Consider the following 25255-nt stretch of genomic DNA (forward strand, 5'->3'; position numbering starts at 1 on the left):
TCTTCCTTTTCTTGCTGTTCACTGGGGGCTGTCATATTTCTCATTCTGTTTTTGCTTCTTATTGTGCCGCTTTCGTGCCGCATAGCTGTGAAGAACCAAGATCACACGTGTGTGGCAAACATTTTTGTGTGGCGCACATTTGTGGTTATGGTGTCAGATTGTGGACACATTTGCGGATGTTGTGCTGCATTATTTTTTGTCGTACTGTCCCACTTTAATGTGCCATTTTTTTAGAAGATGTTGGGAGTTGGCTGATCTGGGCCACACAAGTTACTTACTCTACCTACGGACTTTTGTCTACGCTTTTGACAGGTGGACTGGCGGTGCGGCCCTCCACCCGGCCCGCCACACGAAGCCGAGACCATCGGCCCGCCCCTGTCGCCTCAGAGCAGCGGGGCGTCCTCCGGTTCGGAAGGTCATGGCACGGAGGACCAGGGCCAGCCTGGTTTCAACCTGGATGGCTCTGGCATGAAGGGCAAGTGCCTTTGCGGTACCCGAGTCCTTTACCAACTCTTCTTGTCTTGCTGGTGCACGTTACTGTCTCGTACACGCTTTCTGTTCTTGTGGTTTGCCGTGTCACTTAATGCGTGCGTTATTGACTGTGCATACATTGCATGCCACGAACGGTTGCTGCTTGCGACAACCAAACCCTCTGCGGCCAAGATTAGCTGTGAAATATTGGGAGGAATAAAAGTTGGAATAGTCTGTTGTGGTGTAACGCCACTTCGTAACCCAATGTGCTGCAGATTAGCCTTTTGTAACCTGGTGCCGGAATTTCTTGCCTGCCACATGTAAACTCAAGAGGCTTCTTTTCCCCACCTCGTGTTACCCATGGTTGACGTTATCCTTTTTTTTGCATCCACTTATTCTTCAATCAAAGTAATGCCCAGAGCACCTGCAATAATGAAAGCAATAAAGCAATAGTGTTCTTCCCATGTTTCTAATGGAAGAAAGGGAATGGGGGTTGTGCCCATTTCTGGAACAATGTTACAAGGAAGTCTGTGTAGCCCGGCTGCAAATGGGTGGATGTCAGTTATTGGCTTCCATAACACTTCTTTCATCTTACGGAAATCCGTAGGACTAGTTTACCAGCTATGCTGATTATTCACGAGGGGTACTCGCATGTTTGTGTTTGTTTTCGTTGTGGTATCATGATCTCTGTAACAATTCTTGTGTTCTTGATTGGCAAAGTCGAATCCAGATACGTATATTGAATCTCAAGGGGATCAGGAAAAAGTTCTATAGGTAATTTCATATGTAAAATATTCTGTATATATCGGGAAACATTTTTGAGGGGATTGTACAATTGTTTGATATAAACAATGCAGTAGGCTCTCAGCAAACAGGAAATCGGTTTAAATGGAAATGCTGCTTAAATGTAAGAGCTGCATCTAGGTAATATGGTTGGTTTCGTACAAGAATTCTGCACTGTTCATTTCTTGATGAACAAAACTTTTGTTAAACGGAAAAGATTTTTCTGCTCCCTTCTGGTTGCGTGTAACAAATCTGCTGTAATTCACCGTCTGTGGATTTGATATACGGTATTTACTCGATTCTACCGCACCCTCGATTGTAACGCGCACCCGGTTTCCACGTCGAAAAAGAAAGAGAGCAAGAAATCGATTGCAATGCGCACCCATTTTTCTCGTTGGCCCGCACGATCACACCCCTCATGAAAACGACTCCTTTTGGAAGCGTCCCGTTTAAATATGAGGTACGGGGGTAGCTTGTGCCCATCTGACGCGCAACAGAGCATCGCCATCACTCTAGATTTACTGCGGCGCGATGTCAGCACGCGAACTTGCTTCGCTCCTTTCTTCTCGACGGTTGTGGTGCCAGGCATGTCGAAGTAAAGAGGCGTCTGATCGGCATTCCCGATTTGCCCAAGCAGGTAGCCGTTGTTGTGCCGCAAGTTTAGGACGAACCTCTCAAAAACTGTGAAGCTTTTCATCGTACTCGTCCGGAAACTTTTCGCATATGTCCATTCGCCTTCGGAGGAAAAAGCCTTTCCTCTTCATAAAGTTAGTTAGCCAGCACCTGCTTGCTTTAAACTGGCTCCGCATCAGCCCTTTCTTTAAGGCTAACTGCATAGCCTGCACTTGAAGCAGTTCTGTCGTCACGGGCCGCTGTGCCACTCGCTGCTCAAGCACATACTCGCCGAGCAGCTCTTGAATTTGCGGAAAGCGACGCTGCTGTGGTCCACTAAAGCCTTTGCGTGAAGTTTTGCTGTTGACAATCTTCTGCTTTTGTTTCCGCCAGTCCTGCACACACGTTTCAAGAACTCCGAACGACCGCGATGCGGCCTGATTTTCGTCCGTTTCTGCACACGCGATGACTTTTCTATTGAAAGCGGCATCGTGGTGCGCTCGTCGAGTTTATGGAGTTGGCCCTTCCATGCCGTCGATGCTAATGCACTTCAAGATGACGAACTCCTCTGCACACGTACGAAGTGCCGCACATGGGAAAAACATAGGCAGAAATGGGTGACGCACCATGCCGACGCACGTAGGGGGGCGGCCATTTTGGAAATGCCGATTGCAATAGAATGACTGTATTCATTTTTTTTTTTTCGTACTCGATTTTAACGCGCGTGCGATTTATGAACTCTCTTAACCGGAAAAAAGGTGGGCGTTAGATTTGAGTAATTACGGTACTGTCACCCTCCATTTATTGGGATGCTAAAAATTTGGACACCTTTGCGGCACCATGATGCGTCTCATAGAAGTAATGTGAACTCATTACCGAAAATTCGGTTGCCCCACGGTGCACTGTTCATTTTTCGGACGCCGGCTGGCTGATCGAGTGCAGCGGTGAACGCAATAAGCAGCTGTCTGCAATGTTTAAAATATTTTCGCTAGGTTGCCAGCACGGAAAGGTTGGGCTGGCCACCAAGCCAAAAGTTATGCACTCCCCTCCACTCCGTGGATGCTTCCCACATGAACATCACAAACACTCACCGTCATTTTGTTTGTATCTCTTCCACATATTTCAAGTGTATATATATTTTTACCAACATACACAAACACTTCGTTGTCTTTGGTGGCACCCCAAACAAAGTTCGACGTCTGCTCCAGGGACGTGGGGAGCACAAGGCTCCCGCACGCAGACGTTCACCAAAAGGAGAAACCATGAGCATGTCGTGGCTCGCAGTGGAACGCTTTGACATGCCACACGGGACAAGGTCTCTTGCGGCTGTGTGGCAACTTTCTGCGACGACCACAGGGCCTGGTCACGAGAGCTAGGGCGAATCTTGCACGCGTAAGCCTTCGGCAAGTGTGGCTCAGTGTAGTACCACCATGTACGAGCACTAGGCACTGCTCTTGGGGTCATCGTACGGAGGCTGAGCTAGCACGAAGGTTAACATTCCCGCCGAGGACGCCGTACACGCATTGCGCCCTCACCGCCCCATCAATCTCCACACGCTGTCACTAGAGCGTGGGTGAAGGCAAAGGAGCAGCAGTGCGTCGAAAATACCTGCACATTGGCCGTGGGTGTGCGTCTGACCTTTACACGCTTCAACAAGTGGTGCTGTAAAGATCACAAAATGCACTCGGAGCATGTATCTTGGTGGAAACAGGGCTTTATTGTGCTAGTGGAATTAGAAAACAGTGTCATACTCTGTGCGCAAGCAGCACACGTTTGCCATCAGCAGCTCCGTGATAAAAAGCGAAGGAAACGCTTGTTTGCTGAAGTTCTGTGCGATGACGATGAAATTTAGTTCTGCTAAGAATGTGGCAATGACTATGCTGAGCAGCATATTTTCTCTAAGTAAGCGTATTCAAATGGTCGGGATGTGTCAATGTATCAACAGTGAATGATGGAAACAAATCTCCAGCTGCGTGTGCAACGTTAGTTTTCCCGAGATCACGTTTTTTTTTTTTAATTTCATCAATACAGTTAGTGTACTGAAGATTGAAGAGGTTAAGACACTTTCCAGGGTGCAGCACTGTACAGACAATCCTCTGCATATTAAAAAAAATATGTTTTGCCTGCACCTTGTGAATGAAGCGCCTTTAAATCATTTTTTGTGTCATTTTAAGGCATCTAAAATCAAATAGGAAAATGTAAATCTAGTATATCTGTAGTGTTTCTAGCCAAAGAACTCAGTTGCAGAAGTGTTAATGGGCAACATTGTCACGCCATCTTTGTTGGTCAGTATGCCCGTGCCAGCTTTGCAAGCGCTACGGTAGCTTCATAGCTCTACTGCCGCGTGCTTGCAGATGTGCCCAGCTGGCTGAAGAGCCTCCGGTTGCACAAGTATGCCTACCTGTTTGCCAACATGAGCTACGAGGAGATGATGAACCTCACCGAGGAGAAACTGGAGGCCCAGGTGCAGGAGACGCTCTTTTTTCTACTTTTTTCATCTCCTTTCAACATGCTGTTGTTTAGCCACTGAACACTGTGGGCAGCCCCTCTCCCTCAGTGATACCTGGAGAATACTTTTTTATCTTGATGTTTTTATGTACTAACATTTTCTGTGTTGCATCCTAACGTTTTCCATCTTTATGTTTGAAGCTGCTATGCTGGGAGGGTTTAAAGGGACACAAAATAGTACACTAAATTAGTTGTATTATTTAAATAATTGCTCTCTCATACCACAATCCTTAATCTTGCTACAGGAAGATGCATGGTAAATGAGAAAATGCGCAAAATAATGATGTTGGTGACATCATCACTTCAAAAATTCTCATATCAGTTGCCATGACATCATAGACTGATGGCATCTACGAAGGCCTGCACATTTCTTAATTTCTTCTCCAAGAGTTTTCCAAGAGGGCCAGAGATAGGCAGGAAATTTTGTTGGCTCAGTGTTGCCAAGACACACAAAGTACACTTCAAAATCCGTGACATTACACAAAAAGATGCGGCATGAAACTTAAATATCAAACTGTGACCTTGATTTGATCTTTTATTGTTACAACTATGGTAGTGCAATTAATAATATCAAGAGTTTTCAAAGGAACGTTTATGTTATCATAAACATTTCACTGCGTCACTTCAGTGCTCCCTTAAAGGTATTCATTTTCGGGTATGTCCAACACTTTAGTAAAAAAAAGAAAGTAAAACTGTGTGCATCTTATGACGTGCACTTCCGTTTTTACTCTTTGGTGAAGTGCTACTGCACTAACGTTGAAGGCCTCAAACGAAAGGGAAATGTTATATTTCAGCTATTCATTTTCAACATTGATGTCGGAGGCATAAAAAATGTGCAGGGGTGCAACAGCTTTGCCAATTGCACCAGTTTGGTATAATTCCCCATTTTCGCACCGAGCTACACTAGAAACGTGAAATTCGACGAAATTGCGCCACGCTGCACCAAATTGCTTGACCAGTCTAAAAATTTTTTTTTCAGTTGCGCTAAGTTAAATGGAGGCCACATGGAGAAATTGAGGCCACATTGGTCAGCTGTAGTTTCCGTCATCAATCAATCAGTCCAGGGATCCAAGCATGCAGACCCCCACCCTAAACTCATTAGGCTAACAAACTCGTGAAACGCGATCGACCAGTTGAAGTAAAAATGCCGTGCACTCATCGGTCCACTGACCACGGTGGATATTTATTGGCGAGGCGTCCTAATGTCAAGACAAAAATGCGTTGCCATAGCCTGCAACACTTCACGGGAAGTATGAATTTCCTAGTTGGCAAACACAGCTATCGCATGTTAGCAACTAAAGTTGGAAGCATAGGCCACTGATATTGTACGCAAACGCCGGCCATGCCGGAGGCCTTGTTGCCATAGCAACGGCACATGCGATTAAAAACTGGTGCCATCGCCGGGCCAACGGGTGCGTGCTTTTGTTGCATTATCTAGTCAAACGCACTTTGCAAGTTTGCCTGGAAGTCGTTCCCTTAACCTAACCCTATCGTTAAAAAAAGGAAGGGGGGATGGGTGTAGCTGTTCGAAGATTTTTAGGCCTTGTTTGTAGCAACTCGTGCAGAACGCCATTTAAGCAACCTTCGCTGCAGAACACGGGTTACCTGTGGAAAGGCGGCTTAAGATTTGGAAGGGGCTGTTAGCACTAGTCACGGGGCACAGCATAATTTGTTCAATTACTCATGCTTGTATATTTTGCATAATTCTGACTGTTAATATGATTGCTAATGAGTGAAAATTTACTGACAATCATTTAGAGCACTGTATGACATTTCTGCAGCTACCCGGGAAAATTAAGCAAAACTGTGTGCCAGTTCTTTTTTTTTTTTTACCAGCCGCACTTCTCAGTTTTACTAATCTCCCGAATCTCAAGGTCGCCAGCTTGGCAGATCCTCATTTGAATCCTCGGGGTCTGTCGAAGGATTTGACAGGCGTGGCAAATGTGACTGTTGACTTCATCATTGTTCGATGAATGGTTCAATATGCTACTTTTATTGAAATAGCAGTGCTCCCATTCACTCTGCACGATTTAGGGGATGTTGAATGTTTCTACATAATCTTTTTTTTTAAATGCAAGCCTTCTCTTTCATGTTGCTCCAAGTTTTTTGTATCGTGAAGAAAAATTAATGTTTTGTTTTTGCATATCCTGCTCCGAATTTGAGTTTTGGTGCTCCAAAAGTAACATTTTGCTGCTCCAAAAATTGCTCCAGATTCTGTTTTGGCTGTTTTGCACCTAAATGTGCTACCAAGCCTCGCAACACCTGGAATTTTTCAGTGCAACCATTCTCTCGGCCAGCTTGCATTTTTGTTTCCCAGCAAGAACGTTACCTGTCATGATGTCATGGCCGAGTAGGGGCTCACGAGAGAGCAGCGCAGCGTTTTGACACCTGCTCCTGCATGCCAATCGTTGGCAACACTACTGTGTTTGTCTTCATATCAAGTAGCCGCACACTGCGGTAATGAATAGAGACATGCGAAACGTTGGCTTCAGGCGTTACCGTCACGACACTGACATACGTCACGAAACAGCTTTTGCCACCTAGTTTTTCCCAAATAATTGCACACCATCGAGTGTGGGCTAATTCCCTAAATGCCATTGGCCTTCCATTTTTAAGTAAAATACTGTAAGAAAATGCTCTATTGTGGTGAATGGCGATTTTGTGACAGTTACTTGATGTTGCATTTGTTAGGAGCTTGTGACAAAATGTTGTGATGCCCTGGTCTCATGTGACCACTTATTGTGCATGCAGTGTTTTGAGAATCACAAGTTATTGACAGTGATAATATCAATCTGCCATCCAAGCTTCTCCCCAGTACATCTAGTTTCTGAATTAATGAGATGCTATGCTTCTCAAAAATTTTCGTTACAAAAAAAAAAAAAAAACTTTCACATATTACGTCGCATTACCACCGCTGGCTTATTCTGGCTGGCACTAAGCCTAGTGTTGTCAAGCAGGTGGATAATTATAACAATACTGGGCCCATGCTTGCTGGCTAATGATTGCTAATGGGGCCCAGTGGTAGCTGATGATCTCTAGTGCTGACTACAATTTGATAACTGTTGACTGAAGGTGACTAGTCAAAGCTTTAAATGTAATTGCAGGCAATAATTAAAGGTAATGCCACTGCATTTTTTCCTTGCTCACCATTAAATCGTCAATGAATTGTGGTTGTGTGTTCTTTTTCTTGAGCTCATCACGCATTTCCTCTGTTTCATGCATTCCGGATGCCGTTTTCTTTCGAAGAGCGTGACTAAAGGAGCACGTCACAAGATTGTGCTTAGCATTCGCAAGCTGAAAGAGCGCCCGGCCACGTTGCGTCAGCTCGAGAAGGTGAGGTCTTGATCCGCAGCTTTTGCAGAGGACCTTGTCATGAAGTAGTGTGGGGAACACCGCTGGTGCCATCTCGTTAGATTTGTTAGCTGAAGTTGCAGAATGCTGCAGTGTGCCTGTTGTGCATTGTTTCTTGCCTGCTGCACAGCATGTCAAGACTTTTTGGCAAACTGGGCAAATGGGAAGATACTTATGGTCGGGCCAGTGCGAACAAGATGCAAGTCTAGAAGGTACATGACACAAGCACACTCTAACCACTGAAATTCATTCTCAATTTCTAGTGTAAAATTCTCTGCAGATAGTTCTAAACTTCACCGACTAAATCTAGCCTTTCTGTATTCTATAGCCCTTCTATATTCTATGCACTTTCTAAATTCGGTTGGAGTTGACCTATGCCGACCCATTTAGCTTTTTGTCAGAGACATCGCTTCGTATGCAGGATAGTCATTTGACTTGAGCAGAAACGTCATGTATGACGTCGTACCACTGCCATAATGTTTGAATGAAAGGGAACGTTTACGTGGCATTGTATTATGAGCAATTCTGTTTTGCTGGTGTCAGTGGTTGGCCTGTGTCACTAGGGAGCCAGTGTGTGCTGTGTCACTTCATGATTCTCACACAGCATTTCGCTATTTTGCCAGAATCATAGTAGGCAGCAACATGCTGCTCTACTAGTGACGCCTGGTATGATGTTTTTGCTCCGGTCATGCGACTTTTCCACTTGTGACGGTGACTGGAAGTTTTGCTACCACACCCTTTAAAATATGGAAACACGCCACCCTGCTTATAGGACAGCTGCAACTTCAAAGGATTCAAGCATAAATTCAACTTCAAAGGATTCAAGCATAAATTGTCAACAACACTGAATCTTGCACAAATTTTGCCATTTTTTTCTACGATGCCTATGGTTTGACATGCTGTGTGTAAATTAATTGCAATACTTTGGTGCCATGGCCCCTTTAACCTTGTATTGTCCTTAGTTCCACATCAGGAACAAGTTTAAATGTCTTGTGCACTTTTATATTTTTGCACCAAGAGTGGGCATGTTCGTGCAAGAGGCACTGAAACATTATTGCAGTTGTAAATTCAATACTACACGTTTGAACTAATCACTAAATCATTTGCTGAAGTTGCGTAAATATGAGAACTCCAGCTCATTGAAAGTACTACATTAGAAGGCACTCTTACATTTCCCATGTACGAGGTTTAAAACAGTGTAGCACATACGGTATATTGGACGTTACTGAGTGGAGGAAGCTCGACTAATAGCATGAACGTTAATAATAATAATAATTATAGTTGTTTAACATCTCATAATCACCATATGATCATGAGAGAAGCAGTAGTGGAGAGACCTGAAAATTTCAACGACCTGGAGTTCTTGAACGTGCATCTAAATCTAAGCACACGGGCCTCGAGCATTTTCGGGTCCATTGAAAGTGTGGCCGTTACGGCTGGGATTCAATCTTGTGACTTGTGGGTCAGCAGCTGAGTGCCTTAGCCGCTAGACCGCCGTGGCGAGCGCGGGAACGTTAATAGCATACGCTCTAATGCTGCCACGAAAGGCCTTCCCACCTTTTTGTGGTTCCGACCACGTGCACGCCCTTTTGTCAACAGAGTCTCCAAGAAGAAGGCGACATCCGCACAGCCCTGGCTGAGCTCCGTGCCATGCTCCAGACGCCAATGAAAGCTTCAAGCCGCGTGGAGGATGGTCAGGACGGTGGATCGCTTCAGCGGGCATCTTCACCCGGCTCGTCAAGTTCTGCTGCTCCACATTCCTCCGGCAACGGCAACGAGATGGTTGGAGGTGCATCTGTGTCCTCCACGGCAGAGGAAGAAGGGGCGAGGTCGAAGGAGGAAGAGAGTCCCCCGTCTTCCCTGGACTCTGCCTGCGGTGGGCAGAGTCCAGCGCACAGTCCCAGTAAAGGGGGCGGCGCCGCCGCTTCGGCAATGGATGCTTCCGGCGAGGAGGACGAAGACCTGCCTGGTCTATTCACTAGAGTGGTTGGAAAAGGTGGGTATTGGGGTAGTGAAGACTTTTGACTGATCACCGTAGAATCTCGTACTACATACGTTTTTTAAGGGAAATGCACTATAAAAAAAAAAAAACATCTGAATAAGTACGGAATCCAAATTTACTAAACAATCCTGCAGTTTAGTTTAACAACAGTTGTGAATGTTGATACCAGAAAACTGTAAAAAACAGAAAACTATCAGCAAGGTTCTACTGTACAATGCAGTAGCACTGTACTGTCGGCACAGCGGAAGTTGGAAATATCGAATCTGTAAATATAAAGCTATTTGCTCCTCTGAATATCTCCAAAATCGTTTTGAAGTTTCATGCAAAAGTATAGAACTGCGTCGCACGGCAGTTTTTGCATACCTTCAACATTATGATATCTTGTTCCATTTTCGTAGTTTCATTTATGCAGCAGTCCTCTTGAGGCAGTATTTGTTTTCTAAAGTTCCACTGTAGTATTTTAGCTCGGTTAGTTAGTGGCTGCCATTAATGAAAAAAAGGGTGGAGGGGGAGCTATGCACTTGTGGCGTGAAGAATCGGAAAAGAGCAGAGGTAGTACCGTTCCCCTTTTGTTAACCCTCGCAGCACTTCTCCTATCCCTGACTTCAGTTTCCCACTTCCTTGTTGTGTTTAGTATACATGGCTACGCTCTGCTTTACCCTTTCGCAACCTCCTCGCATCACTCATCCTCTCTTTAATTTTTCTCCCTTTGCTGTACTATACATGGCTGTGCAAACCTTTACCTTCTCCTCTTTTTTCATACCCCTCGCCTGTACAACACTTCTAAACCTTCTCTCGTGGCCTTGCTATACTATACAAGGCTATGCTATGCTTTGCCCTCTCCTATCTCCTTTCCTTCATCCTCACCCTCACTGGCCTTTATCAACCGCTTGCTATATTATACCATGCCCGCATTTGCTTGAATCTAGGCCGCCCCCAAATGTGCAGTCTTAAAAGAAAAGAAAAAAAAAAACTTTCCTCGAATGTGGGCCGAACCAAACAGCAAAGACAGCGTTCACAAAAAGAAAACATTTATTGAAACAGCGGAGAGAGTGTTCACAAAAAGAGAACATTTATTGAACATGAAGATAAAACAAAGCAGTTGGTTCGGGATGTAAATAACTTGAAAAACATACAACTGCGAGTCCTGTTGTGTGTATTTTTTGTCTTTTTTTTTTCGCCCTGCTTCTAGTTGCGTCATAAAGATTTTGCGTTCATTTCGAGTCGTCATCGTTGCTTCCCTTTTCGCCGACTTCTTTGTGGCTGTCTGCAAGCGGTGTGCAGTCCTCGGTGTCATCAAGCGCATTGGATATGCCGCACTTCTTGAAAGAGCGCACAATCAAACTTTCTGGTTTGTCGTCCCATGCCGCAGCCTCTCCAGTGACGTACATTTTTTTCGACCACTCCCAAGTCCCGCCCTGCTTGCAGGTTGGACTATGACTCCGCAGCTAGGACAGCGTTCCTTTTATAAGCGGCACTATAATGACACCGCTTGTTTGGTGCCATTGAGCTACGCCACACACACCACTCGAAGCACGACTCAAAATGACAAACAACTCACCTCGACACTCGCCGCAAAGATCAAACTGGCGGCCTCACGTATGTAGTAAGCCAGGTGTTGGCTTGGCTACTAAAGGCCATGATACGGTCTAAGTGGCACTAGTTGTGCGTTACTTTTCATAATGAAAAATGGCACGTTTTTCAAAATCCTTGAGAATTTAAGCCGACCCTAAAGTTTGATGCAAAGAAATTTGAAAAAAAAGAAAAAACTATCGGCCTAGATTCGAATAAATATGGTATGCTAAGAGAGCCGCTTGGCGCGTGCCCTTTTCCTGTTGTGCGTACCCACTGAGTTTTTTCTAATACAGTGAAGTCAATTTGTAACGATACCGTTTATTACAATATATCATGTGTAACTATTGCATCTTCGACTTTCGTAAGCTTTTTGTGCTAAAATAAACCGCATATTATGATGCTGCAGTCCTGCATATCGGATATAGCATATGCATCCGGCTGCAGCACGTGCTGCAAATGGGCTTCCGCACCATGGTGCTGATAGTGGTGAGAGGGACAGCTCCAACGACGCGGTTGAGCAGCCTACATGGGCACTGTCATCGCAGGAGACCTAGCGGATGATGCAATCCTTTCGGGAACTTGTTTTCGCGAAGGACCTCCCACTTGACCATGTAGAGCATCTATGTGCTCTTCATAAAGGTGTGTGCCAACTATGCATGCAGCTATCGAAGCTGTATTATGCCTTTTCTGTGAACAAGTAGCTCGTTTCACTACCTTCCTTGCATGCAAATGAAATGTTTTCGTTTCAGTTGACTGGTGGACGACATGCACTGTCCCAAAAGGACAGTTTAAAAACCCGATTGCTCTCGATTTGTGCGGACGATGATCGGTCTCGGTTTGTTGCGCAGTGTGCAGCAGCCTGTTGGTGAGCGTGCGAGCAGAGGACCAGAGCGTCAGCCAGTTCATCACCCTGGTGGACAAGTGCCTGGCGCACGAAGCATTCAGCCCCGCTCAAAAGCGGCGCCTCTTCTCCTGGCGACAGCAGGTGCACAAGGCCTGGCACCCAGTGCCGCCCCGGCGTTCGATTGATGCCCGCCATCACCACGTCTCTGCGGCAACGGCTGCCACCGCCCAGGGACCCCGGCTGCCCCCGGCTGGGTGAGTGCCTCCTCCCCACCCCCCTTTTATTTGACGTTTTCGAGTCTTCCTTGCGATACTTGGACACAGAAATTTTGGTCTGTCTCTTGCACGATTCAGCCACTCAGCGACGTTTTAGCACTTTCTCAATGCCCAGCCATCTTGATCTGGTGGCAGCATTCATACTTGGGAACACTGCCAGTCAAAAAGCAAATTTCACGCATATCTGAGGTGCCACAATAATACAAAAGTATAAAGTGGTGTGTTCTTTTACTAGAAAATACATAAATAAGCAATATTAAAGGCCTAAGGTTTTTTTTAGCTCCACTGAAAGTGTGATGCTAAGAATGAAAAAGCGGGTCTAGCTATGCTTTGCTGAAAAGTGTCGATGCCATGCTATGCACGAAAAAGCGCTCTGCTGGCGACATGGTGCTGCCATCTGCAAGTGATTTTGGTTTCTGTAAATGTTCCTATTTCTGGACATTACTGCCAGATGGCGTTCGTATCTCGCGCAGTGCTTCCAGACAGAAGACTGTAGTGTTTCGACGACATTTGCAGCGGAGCACACAGATACGTGGCCAATTTTTTCGGCCTCTTTCATATGCAGCAGAAGTTGACAACCTGTGGCCACGAATATACAATTATCCTTTTCTCTTGCTACAGTCGTTGGTGCGGCTCCTCGGTGCTTCCCCCCCTGGCGGGGGGTTCGGACTTTGGCCGGCTGGCCGGCCCCAGTGGACCCGCAGTGGCCCCTCCGCTAGGGCGACCCCCCGCGGTGTTTTTTGGTGGAGGGGTCTCTGTCGACTGCCCCGGTGGCAGTAACGGTGGAGGGCCCCTGGGGGGACCCCTCGCCATGGTTATCAAGAGGCCCAGCCTGCAGGAGGTGGGTGTGCCGCTAACACTGCAGAGTCACATCCCTGAGGACTGCAAGTGTAATGATGTTGCCATATAACTAGTTCAATAATAGTTATTCAATTAAATTAAATTCAGTTCACTTCTATTTCCTTAACCCTTTGATGCCTAAATTATGCAACCTCTGAAGAAAATAAAAATTGTTTTTATTTTCCAGCTTTTAATAGCAACCTTTGAATAATTCCATAGATAATCATCTAAAATGCACCTCTAATGCGTACTTTTGTGTCTGTCACGAATTCTCCACATGCCACAGAAGTGAGTACCTTGCAATGAAAAACGTACTTCAGAACTAACGACATGTCATGTGCCACGTCTTGAGCGCATGCACACCAAATGAACAAAATTATTGAAGATGGAACTTGCGTCAGCCAGGCCAGAAAGAACGAAGAAGTGAGCGCTCTTGCATGCGCATCGCACTCTTCGCCATCACCTACAAAATAATTGGTTCTAGCTTAAAAATGCATTACACTAGATATCGCTAGGTTTTTTGTGTTGTAAGCTACAGTAAAACCTCGTTGATTCGAAGTCGCTGGGGTTGCGAGAAAGCTTCGTATTAAGCAGCTTTCGAATAAACAGAACTTACAAGAAATGGGATGCAAGGAACTTGGAACTATTCAAAGTAATCAGTGCTCGTCGTTTGCTGTGCCGGCTAGCTTGCGGTTTCGAAGGTCATGTTTTCCAGCAATACATGGTCTTTATTTTGCCACAAACATGGAGGAATGGAAGAAAAAACGCGGTTGTGATTGTTTGAAATGTGCGCCTGCAGAAAACAAGACATCTTCACTGCAACACAGTAACATGCGAGCAGCGTGTCGCTTGCTCCTTGCTCCGTCAGCACGTCATGATGCGGTCATTCGCACTTTCTTTCTATTATAATTATGAATTTAATAATGGTCAGTATGACCAAGCTCACTGTGTGTTTTAACTGAAAAAAATGATCTTTGAAACTTTCGAACTTAGTTTTCAAAGTAGCTGTTGCTGGCAAGCACTCCGCCAGCAGTGCAAAGACGCGAATTGCTGGAGCGACCGGCAATCGGAGGTTCGCATACATCGCAATTTCCGCTAAACTGTCCTTTATTAATTTCTTGACAATCCCAAAAAGAATGGGCAAACCATGACCCGCTGACGTTGCGAGAACCATGCAATAAGCTGCCCGCGTGTCACCGCTGTGCTGCAGTGAAGCACAACTCTTTTCCCACAGGCGCAGGCTTTGGCTGACCACGAGATCGTTTTTTCTTATTTTTTCTTTTTTGTGCTGAAAATAGCGAGGCTGGGGTGCTTCAGCTGCCACTCGTTAGCATCAATACGTCGCATTGCCTTGTGGCTATTAATAGCTGTCGTGGCGAAATCAGAATCTGGAACTGGCACATGGCACCCAAAGTTTTCAAATTAACCGGACTTGTGCCGGCTGCCGCTAAAAATTATATTCACTCAAACTTATATTGCAAAGTACGGGATCGTGGAAATCCTTCAAATTAAGCGGTATTTCGAAATAACCGAGTTTGAATTTACGATGTTTTACTGTATCTTCCCCGTGAGTACTTGAGAGCCAGCATTAAAAATTGCATGCGTTCCGTGACTTGCTTGCTCGAAGTTCTTCGGCATGTCGCGAATTCGCAACATTACGCAGTAAAGGCCCCCATTCAGGGGGTGTTACATAAGGTGTGGGATTACAAGTAAACGTTGAACAGCGATGATTCGATTAACATTGCAGAAACTTGGTGATGCATTCTTGAACGGTAGATGATGGGGTGATGTTGACAATGTCATAGGGCAGCAGGCCATTTCAATTTGAAGCTGCTTTGAGGGATAATGAAGCAGAAAACGAAGTCTTATGTGATGACGGGCAGGCAACTTGAAGTTGATGACTGGTGCTGTGGGAAATGCGTGATGCGGCTGTACTAGTAATCAACCAAGCTTGCATATGTGGCCCACGTAGCCTTAGCTTTCTTGCACACAGTTTACACATGCGCGAAACCAAGACATGGATTAGTCAATCTTTAACGCAAAGCCCCGCCTCTTTAATTGGCTGTGAGTAATTGGTGGGTCCTGTGACTTCGGACATTTTTGTGTCCTGTACCCTGCACAAGTGCAGGCTTCACGCTCTTGTGTGTGACTTCCCTCCCGGTGCTCTCCTGTTTACAGCATTTGAGCAAGCCACACGTGCAGATCCAGAGGACCCACTCGGCTCCCGTGCGGCCGAATCCAGTGGTTGCATCGCTGTACAAACAGGCTGCGACTAACAGTGGTAGGTGGACTCTTCTCCGACAGTGTAAATAAATAAAAAAAAATGGAGTGGGAGGATGCTTGTGTTCATGTTCTAGAGGATGATGATGATAAGAATGGTTGGTTACATTCACTTGCACGCTTGCAGCTTCGCTGTTCAAAAGTTTTAGCTACGTGGAACTGGCTAAAATGTCTTTTTTTTAATACATTGGCAACTCTTGTATGGACTTGAAAGTTATGAATAAACAAAAACTCAGTTCTATTTCATTGTGGCAATCGGCATAAGTGAATCTGTTGTGTTGCCGTATTTACTCGCATAATCATTGCACTTTTTTCGACAGAAAACCAACGCAAAGTTGGGGGGTGCGAGAATTGCGCGGGGAAAACTTTCCACAAAAGCGTACAGAGCGAAAAAGAAAACGAAGTGGCTGCCAATTGGGATTCTCATATCGGCAACTAACAGCAAGCTTTGAGAAGTACTAATTAAAATTAACCTCAACAATAAAAGAAGTTCAACACAGGGTAAGATTTAATTGAGACACAAAAAGTGCGAGCAAATAGTCGAGAATTAGAATGCCCTACGCAAAGCTTGTGGGCGTTGCGGTAGCGTTCGTCACTCAACCGGAGCTCTCAAAAAGGTAAGCGTAGGATGTCAGTATTGGGCTGATGGCTATTCAACAGAACCGTCCCAAGTTTCCTTCAGAAGAAATAATGTTTACCATCAATACCAGTCACAAGGCAGGCCCAACACGTCTTGGTGGCTTTCAGCTGCCGTCACCAGTAGCGAACACAAAACTCGTCGACTCCAAAGGGCCTACCGGCGGCCCTGTTGCCGTTTTTTACGGCATGATCAATCACTTTCAACTTTAAAGCAGCCGTGTAGCTTCAATATCGCCCCATAACGTGACAAGATTATCGACACAACAAACAAATCACGCCGCAACGCGCGCTTGCCGATTTGGCTTGGATTGGATCGAATCTCCATGCAATAATAGTACACTTGATAATTAAAAGATAACAACAGATGGCACACGCTATCATTATCAACTGCTGGAACGGGCAGACGACATTATAGGGGCAATTTCCGAGGGTGCGATTAATACTCAAGGAAAAAAAAATCTTATTTTTGTTAGGCAATGGGGGGGGGGGGGGGGGTGCGAGGATTATGCGAGTGTGAAGATTAGGCTAGTAAATACGGTATTGCTTTTGCAGTGGCTTTTTACCGAAAGCTGTAGTGTTGGCCACACACTATAGACAGTTTGCAGTGCTTGTTCTTTTTTTTTGTTTTTTTTTTTTCACATAGCAATAATCATCATTTCCCTTGCCTGCATTTCCACTCTTGAAAAGTTCCAATTTCTAGCATTCCTACCAAAAATTCTTTTACGCTGATGATGCGCACATCAGGGTCGCTGGTGGTCCAGTGGTTACGGTGCTCAACTGTCGACCCAAAAGGCTCTGGTTTGATACCCGCTGCAGTGGTCAAGTTTACATAGAGGAGAGATATTAAGAGGCCCATGCACCGTACACTGTATAACTTGTTATAAAATACCGTACTTACTTGCGTAATCCTCGCACTCGCATGATTCTCGCAACCCCCACATCGCCCAACAAAAATATTTCTTTTTTTCCTCGAGTAATTATCGCACCCCCAAAAACTGTCGCAATAATGTTGTCTGCTCATTCAAACCACTGATGATGATAGCACACACCATCTGGCGCTATCTCTTATGCATGAAGCGTTCTATTATTGCACAGAGATTCAATTCAATCCAAGCCAAGCCAAAGTGGCAAGTGCACGTTGCGGCGTGTTTTGTATGCTGTGTCGGTAATCTTGTCACGTTATGAGGCGATACCGAAGCTACACGGCTAATTTCAAGCTGAAAGTGATAGATTGTGCTCAAAACAACGGCAACAGGGCCTCCGGTTGGCCCTTCTGAGCCTACGAGTTTTGTGTTCGCTACTGGTGACGGCAGCTGAAAACCACCAAGACGCGTTGGTCCTTCCGTGTGCCTAAAACTGGGATTGATGGTAAACTTTATTTCTTCTGAAGGAAACTGCAGACAATTTTGTTTGATAGCCATTAACCCAATACTGACGTCCTACGCTTACCAACAAACGTTACCGCTACGCCCGCCACGCCCACAAGCTTTGCATTTGGTATTCTAATTCTCGACTATTTCCTTGCACTTTTTGAGTCTCAAATAAAACTTGCCTTGTGTTGAACTTGTGCTTTTATTGTTGAGGTAAGTTTTACTTAGTGCTTCTCAAAGCTTGCTGTTAGTTGCTGGTGTGAAAATCCTGATTTGCAACCACTTTCCCCTTAAGTTTTCCCCGCGTAATTCTCGCACCCCCCAACTTTGCATCGGTTTTTCGTCAAAAAAAAAAAAAGTGCGAGGATTATGCGAGTAAATACGGTACTACGTCTCACACATCAGGTGCAACGCCGTAGAAGCTATGCAAGGTTTGGCCAGCAAATTATATCACTCCACACATCTCGTGGTCGTTCGCATGTCATTTGATTGGTGCCGGTGCACCACCGCGTTTGTTCACGCTCCCCCTTGGCGCAACTGGTGCGAACGCTTGGAGAGCACAAAAAATAGCACGAGGACTGAACGACTCTGGTGTTCTTCTCTGCTGTGATACTGTCTCATGAGATAGAAAATTTAAGGGGGGGCGCGGCAAGTAAAGTGCCGATTTTGGTCAAAATATGCGATTTTCTGATTTATTTTTTTTCGTAATCTTCAGACCTTCAACTTCCTTGTTCTAAAATATTACAGCGAAACGTGCGCTACAAATCCCGCAAATAGTGTTTTTGCCGAGGCTAGTCGCCGAAAAGTGCGAAAAAAAAGCCCCTGAAACGGTGTTGTTCACGCCGCACAAACGCGCCAAGTTGTTGACCGTGGGCCGCCATTTTGGTAGCTTTGGAAAGAGGAGAAAGCCGGCTTCCCGATGGTCGCGGTCTCGTATTTCGCCGAGTGAAAATAAAAGCGCGAGGAGCAAGTAAAAAAACGAAAACGAAGAACGGCAATTGGCTGCGCGGGTCACGTGGTAGCAGGCGCGACCTCTTACTGGTCAAAGCTGCGCCGCGCACCTTGGCAACCTTGGAAGCGCGAGCGCATCTGCGGCCGCCGAGTCGAGAATCATCCGGCGTGCGCTTCGTTTTTTGCCAGTTTGCTGTTTTTGTGATAGTTCGCGTGCTTTTTTTACCAAGCTTTGTTTACATCGGTGGTCTCTTCTGAGTGCTTGCTCATACTGCGGTGCTATGTTGCCGCAAAAAAAGTTCCGGAGCGTCCACAAGTACGGCAAGCGTCGGAAAGCTTGGAACAAAGGGCAGACGACTGCGGCTGCCGTCCCAGTCGCAGTTCCGGACGGAGCATGCTCTTCAAGCGTCACGGAGCCTCTACTCAGACCCTTCGCTGATTGTTGTGAGGCCGAGAGTGTGGAAGGTGCCACATCGTCGTATGTCAGACCGCCGGATGCCGTCGACCGTGATGGACGCTCTCGCGAACCCGATTGCGGTGGCACCGCGTCGGCAGCCGTTGCAACTCCGGGCGTGCGCGCGTCGAACATTCTATCGCGAGTTTCGGCCCAGATTCCGAGCAGTGAAGAAATCGCGCAGCGGGCGCAGACAAGGCGGGATGTTTTGGATGCCGTAGCATCGAAGTCCGCTTCAAAGCGGAAGCTCGAGCTTCTGAACGAAGGCTGCGACGAAAATGACGGCGGTAAGGACTCCACATTCTTCATTGTAAATAAGAAGATGCTGAACGGTCTGCTTTCGTCAGTAAAGTGCAACAAGTGCGACGAAGGGTCGATACGCCTCGAGACTACGCACTGCCTTGGACTCGCGGCGAGGATGGAACTTTTTTGTGACAATTGTGGCAGAGTGAACAGTGCGTGGTCGTCCCCGAGGTGCTCCGGGCAACAAAAAACGAACCCCTTTGAGGTAAACGTGCGTGTTTTGAGGGCTGTGCAGTCAGTTGGCAGAAAACAATCTGCCATAAATGACATTTTTTCTGCGATGGACATTTCGCATCGAGCACTGCACCACAAGTCCTACCAGAGACTGCAAAGGAAGTACAGCCACCCTGCCACCACATCAGCTGCCACCCGCATTGAAGCAGAAAGTGCACAGAAGGTGCATGACATTTACAAGGACCTAGGAGGAGTGCCAGGCAACATTGACGTCATTTACGACGGCACGTGGATGACGAGGGGGCACAGAAGTCATATTGGCGTGGGCTGTGTAATCGAGCTGTACACAGGCTTGGTCTTGGACCACTGTGTCCTGTCCAACTACTGCCAAGGCTGTGCTGTTGGCCCCAAGCCTGGTGACGACAACTATGAGGAGTGGCTTGAGAAACACAAGCCACAGTGCCAAAAGAACACCGATGCTAATGCAGGCCAAATGGAAGTAGAAGCAGCTAGGATCATGTTTGAAAGATCGTTTACCAAGTACAAGCTTCGATACATCAATGTGCTCTGCGACGGTGACAGCCGTACGTACCTTGCCCTCACGCAAGACAAGGTGTATGGCTACATGGTGATTAAGAAACAGGAGTGTGTGAACCATGTGAAAAAAAGAATGGGCACTTCCTTGCGCAACCTTCTTGATGAGCACAAATCCAAAGGCCGAGGACTGAGCATGGGTGGCAAAGGCCGGCTGACGCAGGGCCTGATAAAGAAGTTGACGAATTATTATGGCTGGGCCATTAAGAGCCACCCCAACGATGTTCCTGGCATGGAGAGGGCCATCATGGCCACTTATTACCATGTAACATCCACAGACCAGGATCCACACCACAACCTGTGCCCAAGTGGGACTGACTCCTGGTGCCCGCACAATCAGGCATTGGCCAAGGGAGAGCCGCTGCCGCCTCACAAACATAAACTGCCCCCTCACGTGCGAGTGGCACTGCTGCCAATCTACAAGCGCCTCTCGAACAAAGAGCTCCTTGAAAGGTGTGCGCAGGGAAAAACCCAGAACGCTGTGGAGAGTATGAACAGCCTCATTTGGTCACTCCAGTCCAAGAGCCAGTTCGCCTCCCTTCGAAGTGTGGAAAGTGCAGTTGCAGATGCAGTCTGCCGTTTCAATGGTGGATGCAAGAGTGCGCTGCAAGAGATCACTGCTCAACTGGGCTTCAATCCAGGAGACTGCTCTTTGCGGCGAGCAGCCGAAAAGGATGCCAAAAGGGTAAAGAGGGCTCAAAAGGCGCATTGTTCCACGACAAAGAAGCGCAAAACTGGGTTGCGCTCTACAGAGGCCAAGGCCACAGCATCTCAGGATTACTGCCCAGGAGGATTCTGAGTGTTTTAGGCATGTTGTGAACTTCCAAACAAGAGTGAACTTTCAAAGTCAGTTTTCTCAACTCTTGATTTTCGCCTATGTGCCTTCGCTAGAACATCCGTCATTTTCTAACAAAGACTGATAGAGTCGTTCCGTTTTTTGCACTAGGCTCAGGAGGCCTTTAGCAGTGCAATAAAGCTTTATCTCTCTTCTTACTCATCATTTAAAATTTTTAGAACACATTTTATAATTACTGCGATGTGTGCGCAAAACAACATTCATGTTTTGGAAATTTTATTTATGGTTACAAGAACTAGAAAAATCAACTAATAGCTTCTTTGCACAAGTTGATGCTTTGGGAACATAATAATATGAAAAAATAATTTCATTTAGCAATAATTATCTCTTTAAGTGTGAAGAGCATTAATTAGTATAATTATGCTTGTAACTCAAAAAGTACAAGAGGTATTTGAAAACGGTTTTCATATTTGGAATCCTCACAATCATCCACATACACACACCAAATTTCATCACAAACAGTACATTAATAAAAAAATTAGTTTTACTTGCCACGTCCCCCCTTAAGTGGCCGACATCGTGGCACACCCAGACCAGAGTGCGTGACATCACGTGAAAACTAAGCTATCCAGCAGCATAATAATGGACGTTTAACGGCGTTTTGGTTTGTAAGGCACAAAAAATCTTCAGTGACTTCTCGCCGTAATATCGATTTAGAAATTATGCTATTGGTGATAAGAACATTGAACAATGTTCTGTTGCGATTGCATCGACTGCATGAGGTCTCACTAGCCTCCACAGCGTTGCATATGAAACATAGTATAGGTGGTCAAATTTCTGTAGCCCTTCACTTCAGCATGCCTCCTAATTGGATCCTAGTTTCGGTTCGTAAAACCACGGCAATTAATATTATCGAGTTCAACTCTATTTACATAAGGTGAGGTCAGTGTATAGAAGGCTAGATAGGCACGTTTGAGGTGTTTGTGATTGGAGAAGCAAGGCTTCGGATTTGACGGGAAGCTTCACACGTGCAGGGCGCATGCAAGCTGACACTTCGGCAAACGACCCGGACCTGAACAACCGGCTGGAGTCCCTCTGCCTCAGCGTCACCGAACATGCCCTTGGAGGTTCTGGTAAGGGCTGCTTCTGAGCCCACATCTGCACGCTTTCGTATAATACCGCGTGTCATTTGTGTGCGAGTGCTGTTGCGAATGTTTGCTTACAGCAATGTCTGAAGCTGTGCTGTTTGATGCGTGATCGAAGGAGGTGAAGAACGATCGAAAATGTAACCTATACGGGAACAGAAGACTGCAGAATGAAAAAGGACTACACTCAAACCTCGTTGTAATGAAGTTGAAGGGGAGCCACAATTATTTCGTTATATCCATTATAAGAGTTTGTGGCAATGTATGCTCAGATGGGCGCGCACCTATAAGCATGCAAAGAAGGAAACTGCCTTGTGGCCCGATGTACCGCTACGCGACCACGCAAGCGACGGAAAGTAAACACAGTCGAATCTCATTAATTTGAAAACGCTTAATTCGAACTTCTGGTTGATTCGAACTCGCGCTGTGGTCCCGTCAAAGCTATGTGCATTCCAATGGGCGAAAACGCCCTGTAATTCAAACTTGCGACGATTAATTTGAACATACCGCGCTCCGAGAATGTTCTCAACACCATGCCCAATCCCGTGGCGGCACCTCTCAACGCTGCGCGCGAAGAAGGAAAAGAAGAAAAGGAAAGACTAGAGGATTGTTTGTTCGCTCTCAAATGCCGATTTGCAATGCGCCTGTGCCATGCTTCTCCCTTTTTCTGTCTCTGCACGTAGAGACCCTTCTCCTTTCAAGCTTAGAGTTTCTTAAAGAAACACCATGCTTTCAAGGCTGTGCAAAAGCTGTCGCGAAGAGTTGGCTCCCTCTCTAATGCTGATCTGCTTTTCTTTGCATGGAGACGCTCCTCCTTTCTCGGTGCAGAAGGCGGAGGTGTTCTGTGCAGAGGGTAGCAGCAGAGACGCAGTTGTTGCTGTCGTCTTTAGAGAGCGTTGGTGCTGGACGTAGCTGCGCGCTACTATGCTTTGCAAACTGTGTGTGAAATTGATTGATTCGCTGCAAGGGAAACATGTGCAGACGCCACCGATTACTTCAATGATTTGTGAATGAATGTAAGTCTTCTGAAGCTTCCCCCATCGTGTGTTCTTAAGTGAGAAGGAAATCGCTTTGCACAGCGGCATCGCTTCTCGGTCATGTGACTCGCTGAGCATTTCCTCAATCCTCTCCGCTGGCTCGGTGAAGATGACGGTTCTAACGGCCGCGCGTAGCGCGTCTGTAAAGTCGGCGCAGGAGTTTTGAAAGAGCAGTGCCTAATGAGGGTCAAACTCCGCAGAAAACGATATACTTAACACACAACAATTGTGTTTTTTGTGGACTATTTTATAGACTAATGTAGTTCCTTATATCCATTTACCGGTCAATTTTACTTCATTACAACGATGTTTAAGATGCATGGTTCTCAATGGAGCTTTCTAAGGGAATTTTTTCGTTATATCCCGTTACATTATAACGAGGTTTGAGTGTAATTTAAACTTTAATTGCAGAAATCAACAAATAAGTTAAATGCGGTGCGTGCGTGGAAACCATAACAGAGATGCCAAAATGTGTGCAACAAGACCAATTTTAAACTGAACACTCACTGTGGCAGCACTACAAAATTAGACACCTTTGTCACCAAGGTGTCAATATGTTGCACCTACATGTGTGCCTCGCGTTCTGGTATAAGCCACTTCAAGGGCCTCTAGTTTCAAAACGCCTCTAGTTCTGGCTTTGACTGCAAATCAACCCCCCCCTGACTTCAGGTCTTGAAGTTGGGTAAAATGGGTCGACCTGCAAGGGTGTAAATGCGCTAACCAAAGAGTCCTGTTTATTATTTTTGGGGTGGTATTGTCTGGTCGTTATCAAAAACCTGATAATATGTCCAATAGTTTTCGGCTTTGTACGGTCAACTGTGCAAGATGAGAAATGTGAGTGAAACAGATGTGATAAGTTATGTCCTACTTGTAGCACATTTAACGTACAGCCACGTCTTCCTGGCTTGACTGTAATGGTGGCTGCTGTAACCTCTCGATTTATAAGGACGTTTCCTTTTTCCCGCCACAGTGCCAGTGCACGTAGACTGCTTGCTATGCGAGTTTGTTACATCAAGGTTAGACTTCGGCTAACTCTAGTTTAACTGTCGCCGTGTTGGTTTTCTGTTGCAGATGGCATGCCTCCATTCTAGGCACCACCACGGCTTGCGACTCGTGCTGGAAGCACGGCGGGAACGATTTTCTGTCACGTGCCAATCCATGGCCTCATCAAAGCTTGTCGTTTCCCTTCCCTCCCACCCTTTGTTTTTTGTTTTTTATTAGTGCACGACCTTCCTTGAAGACCATCCTCATATTTTTATCTCCTACTCTGCATCGCCTTTCGTCCACCCTTGTCGCAACCAAAGTTCTTTGTTGACGTTGCCGGGCACGACAGGACCTTTTATTTTTCTGTAGGTGCCACTGTTGGTTGTTTCCTGTATTTTGTTTGTTTCTTGGGTCATCGCCTGCCGTATTGCTTCCCCCGGTGTTGGCGACGATGTCGTTCTTGACAAACGGCGATCTTTTTTTATCGCGAGACAACTGCATGTGCGAGTGTATGTGTTTGCGGGCATGCAATCCTTTTCTTCATCGTTGTCACTTGCTCAGTTGATGCGTTTTTATTTTGTTTACGATGTGTGGGTGCTCTTCTTTCTTATTTTCTTTGTCATCGCTTCTGGCTGTTGTACGGTTCATCCACACGACGGAACAATTTCTTTTTAAATGCGAATGCATTTCTTAATCGGACTATGTCAGGCGTTTGTCGGGATCCGTCCACCGCCCTCTCCCATAGCAACAGTTGCGGGCGCACGCATCTCTAGCAACCGGAGCCCCCACCATGTCTCTTGCCGATCGCTCTCTCTCCTCCCTGCTCCCCACTTTCCCGTCCACTTGCGCCTCACTCTCGACCGTTCGCTGGCTGGGCGCCTCTCAAGAACATCCTGAAATGTGTGCACGAGAGCCGCTGTGAAACGCCGAGCCGAGAACGCTGTTTGCTTTGTTTACCTTGTAGTAGTATTTTTCAACCGTGCACGCTAGCTGCTAGAGCTAGAAAGGGAAGCCACATTTCTCGCGACAGAAAAACGCCGCTTGCGGCGTACGGCGCTATCGGCTGCCCGGTGTAAGAAAAAACAGAAAACATTATTCTTCTAACGCTGGGTTCTCAGGTGCGAAACGCCGTTTTCGACACTACGCAATGCATTCAGGTTTCCTCAAGATTCCCTTCAGGGAAGTGGGGGCATTTGTTTTTTTTCCTGCCGAAGTGTGCAACGACCGACAGCACATCACTGATCGTTGTTTACAGCGTCTTATCCAC

At 46.1% G+C, this 25255-nt stretch overlaps 1 protein-coding gene across 3 annotated transcripts in view; it reads left to right on the plus strand.

Moving 5' to 3' along the window:
• smg (sterile alpha motif domain containing protein 4 smaug) overlaps positions 1-24498 on the plus strand; it is a 119133-nt gene extending 94635 nt beyond the window's left edge. For 2 of the 3 annotated variants that reach the window (XM_037418227.2, XM_075867472.1), the window contains 9 exons: positions 313-490; positions 4221-4330; positions 7621-7707; positions 9325-9721; positions 12151-12400; positions 13043-13262; positions 15440-15542; positions 21857-21955; positions 24076-24498. In XM_037418227.2, the coding sequence (XP_037274124.1) occupies positions 313-490; positions 4221-4330; positions 7621-7707; positions 9325-9721; positions 12151-12400; positions 13043-13262; positions 15440-15542; positions 21857-21955; positions 24076-24095 (1464 nt within the window). In that variant the 3' untranslated portion in view covers positions 24096-24498. The remainder of the gene's footprint in view (positions 1-312; positions 491-4220; positions 4331-7620; positions 7708-9324; positions 9722-12150; positions 12401-13042; positions 13263-15439; positions 15543-21856; positions 21956-24075) is intronic. The other variant, XM_075867473.1, reaches the window with a different exon arrangement.
• The last annotated feature ends 757 nt before the right edge of the window (positions 24499-25255 follow it).

The sequence above is a fragment of the Rhipicephalus microplus genome, chromosome 6, assembly GCF_043290135.1.
Source record: "Rhipicephalus microplus isolate Deutch F79 chromosome 6, USDA_Rmic, whole genome shotgun sequence".
NCBI lineage: Eukaryota > Metazoa > Arthropoda > Arachnida > Ixodida > Ixodidae > Rhipicephalus > Rhipicephalus microplus.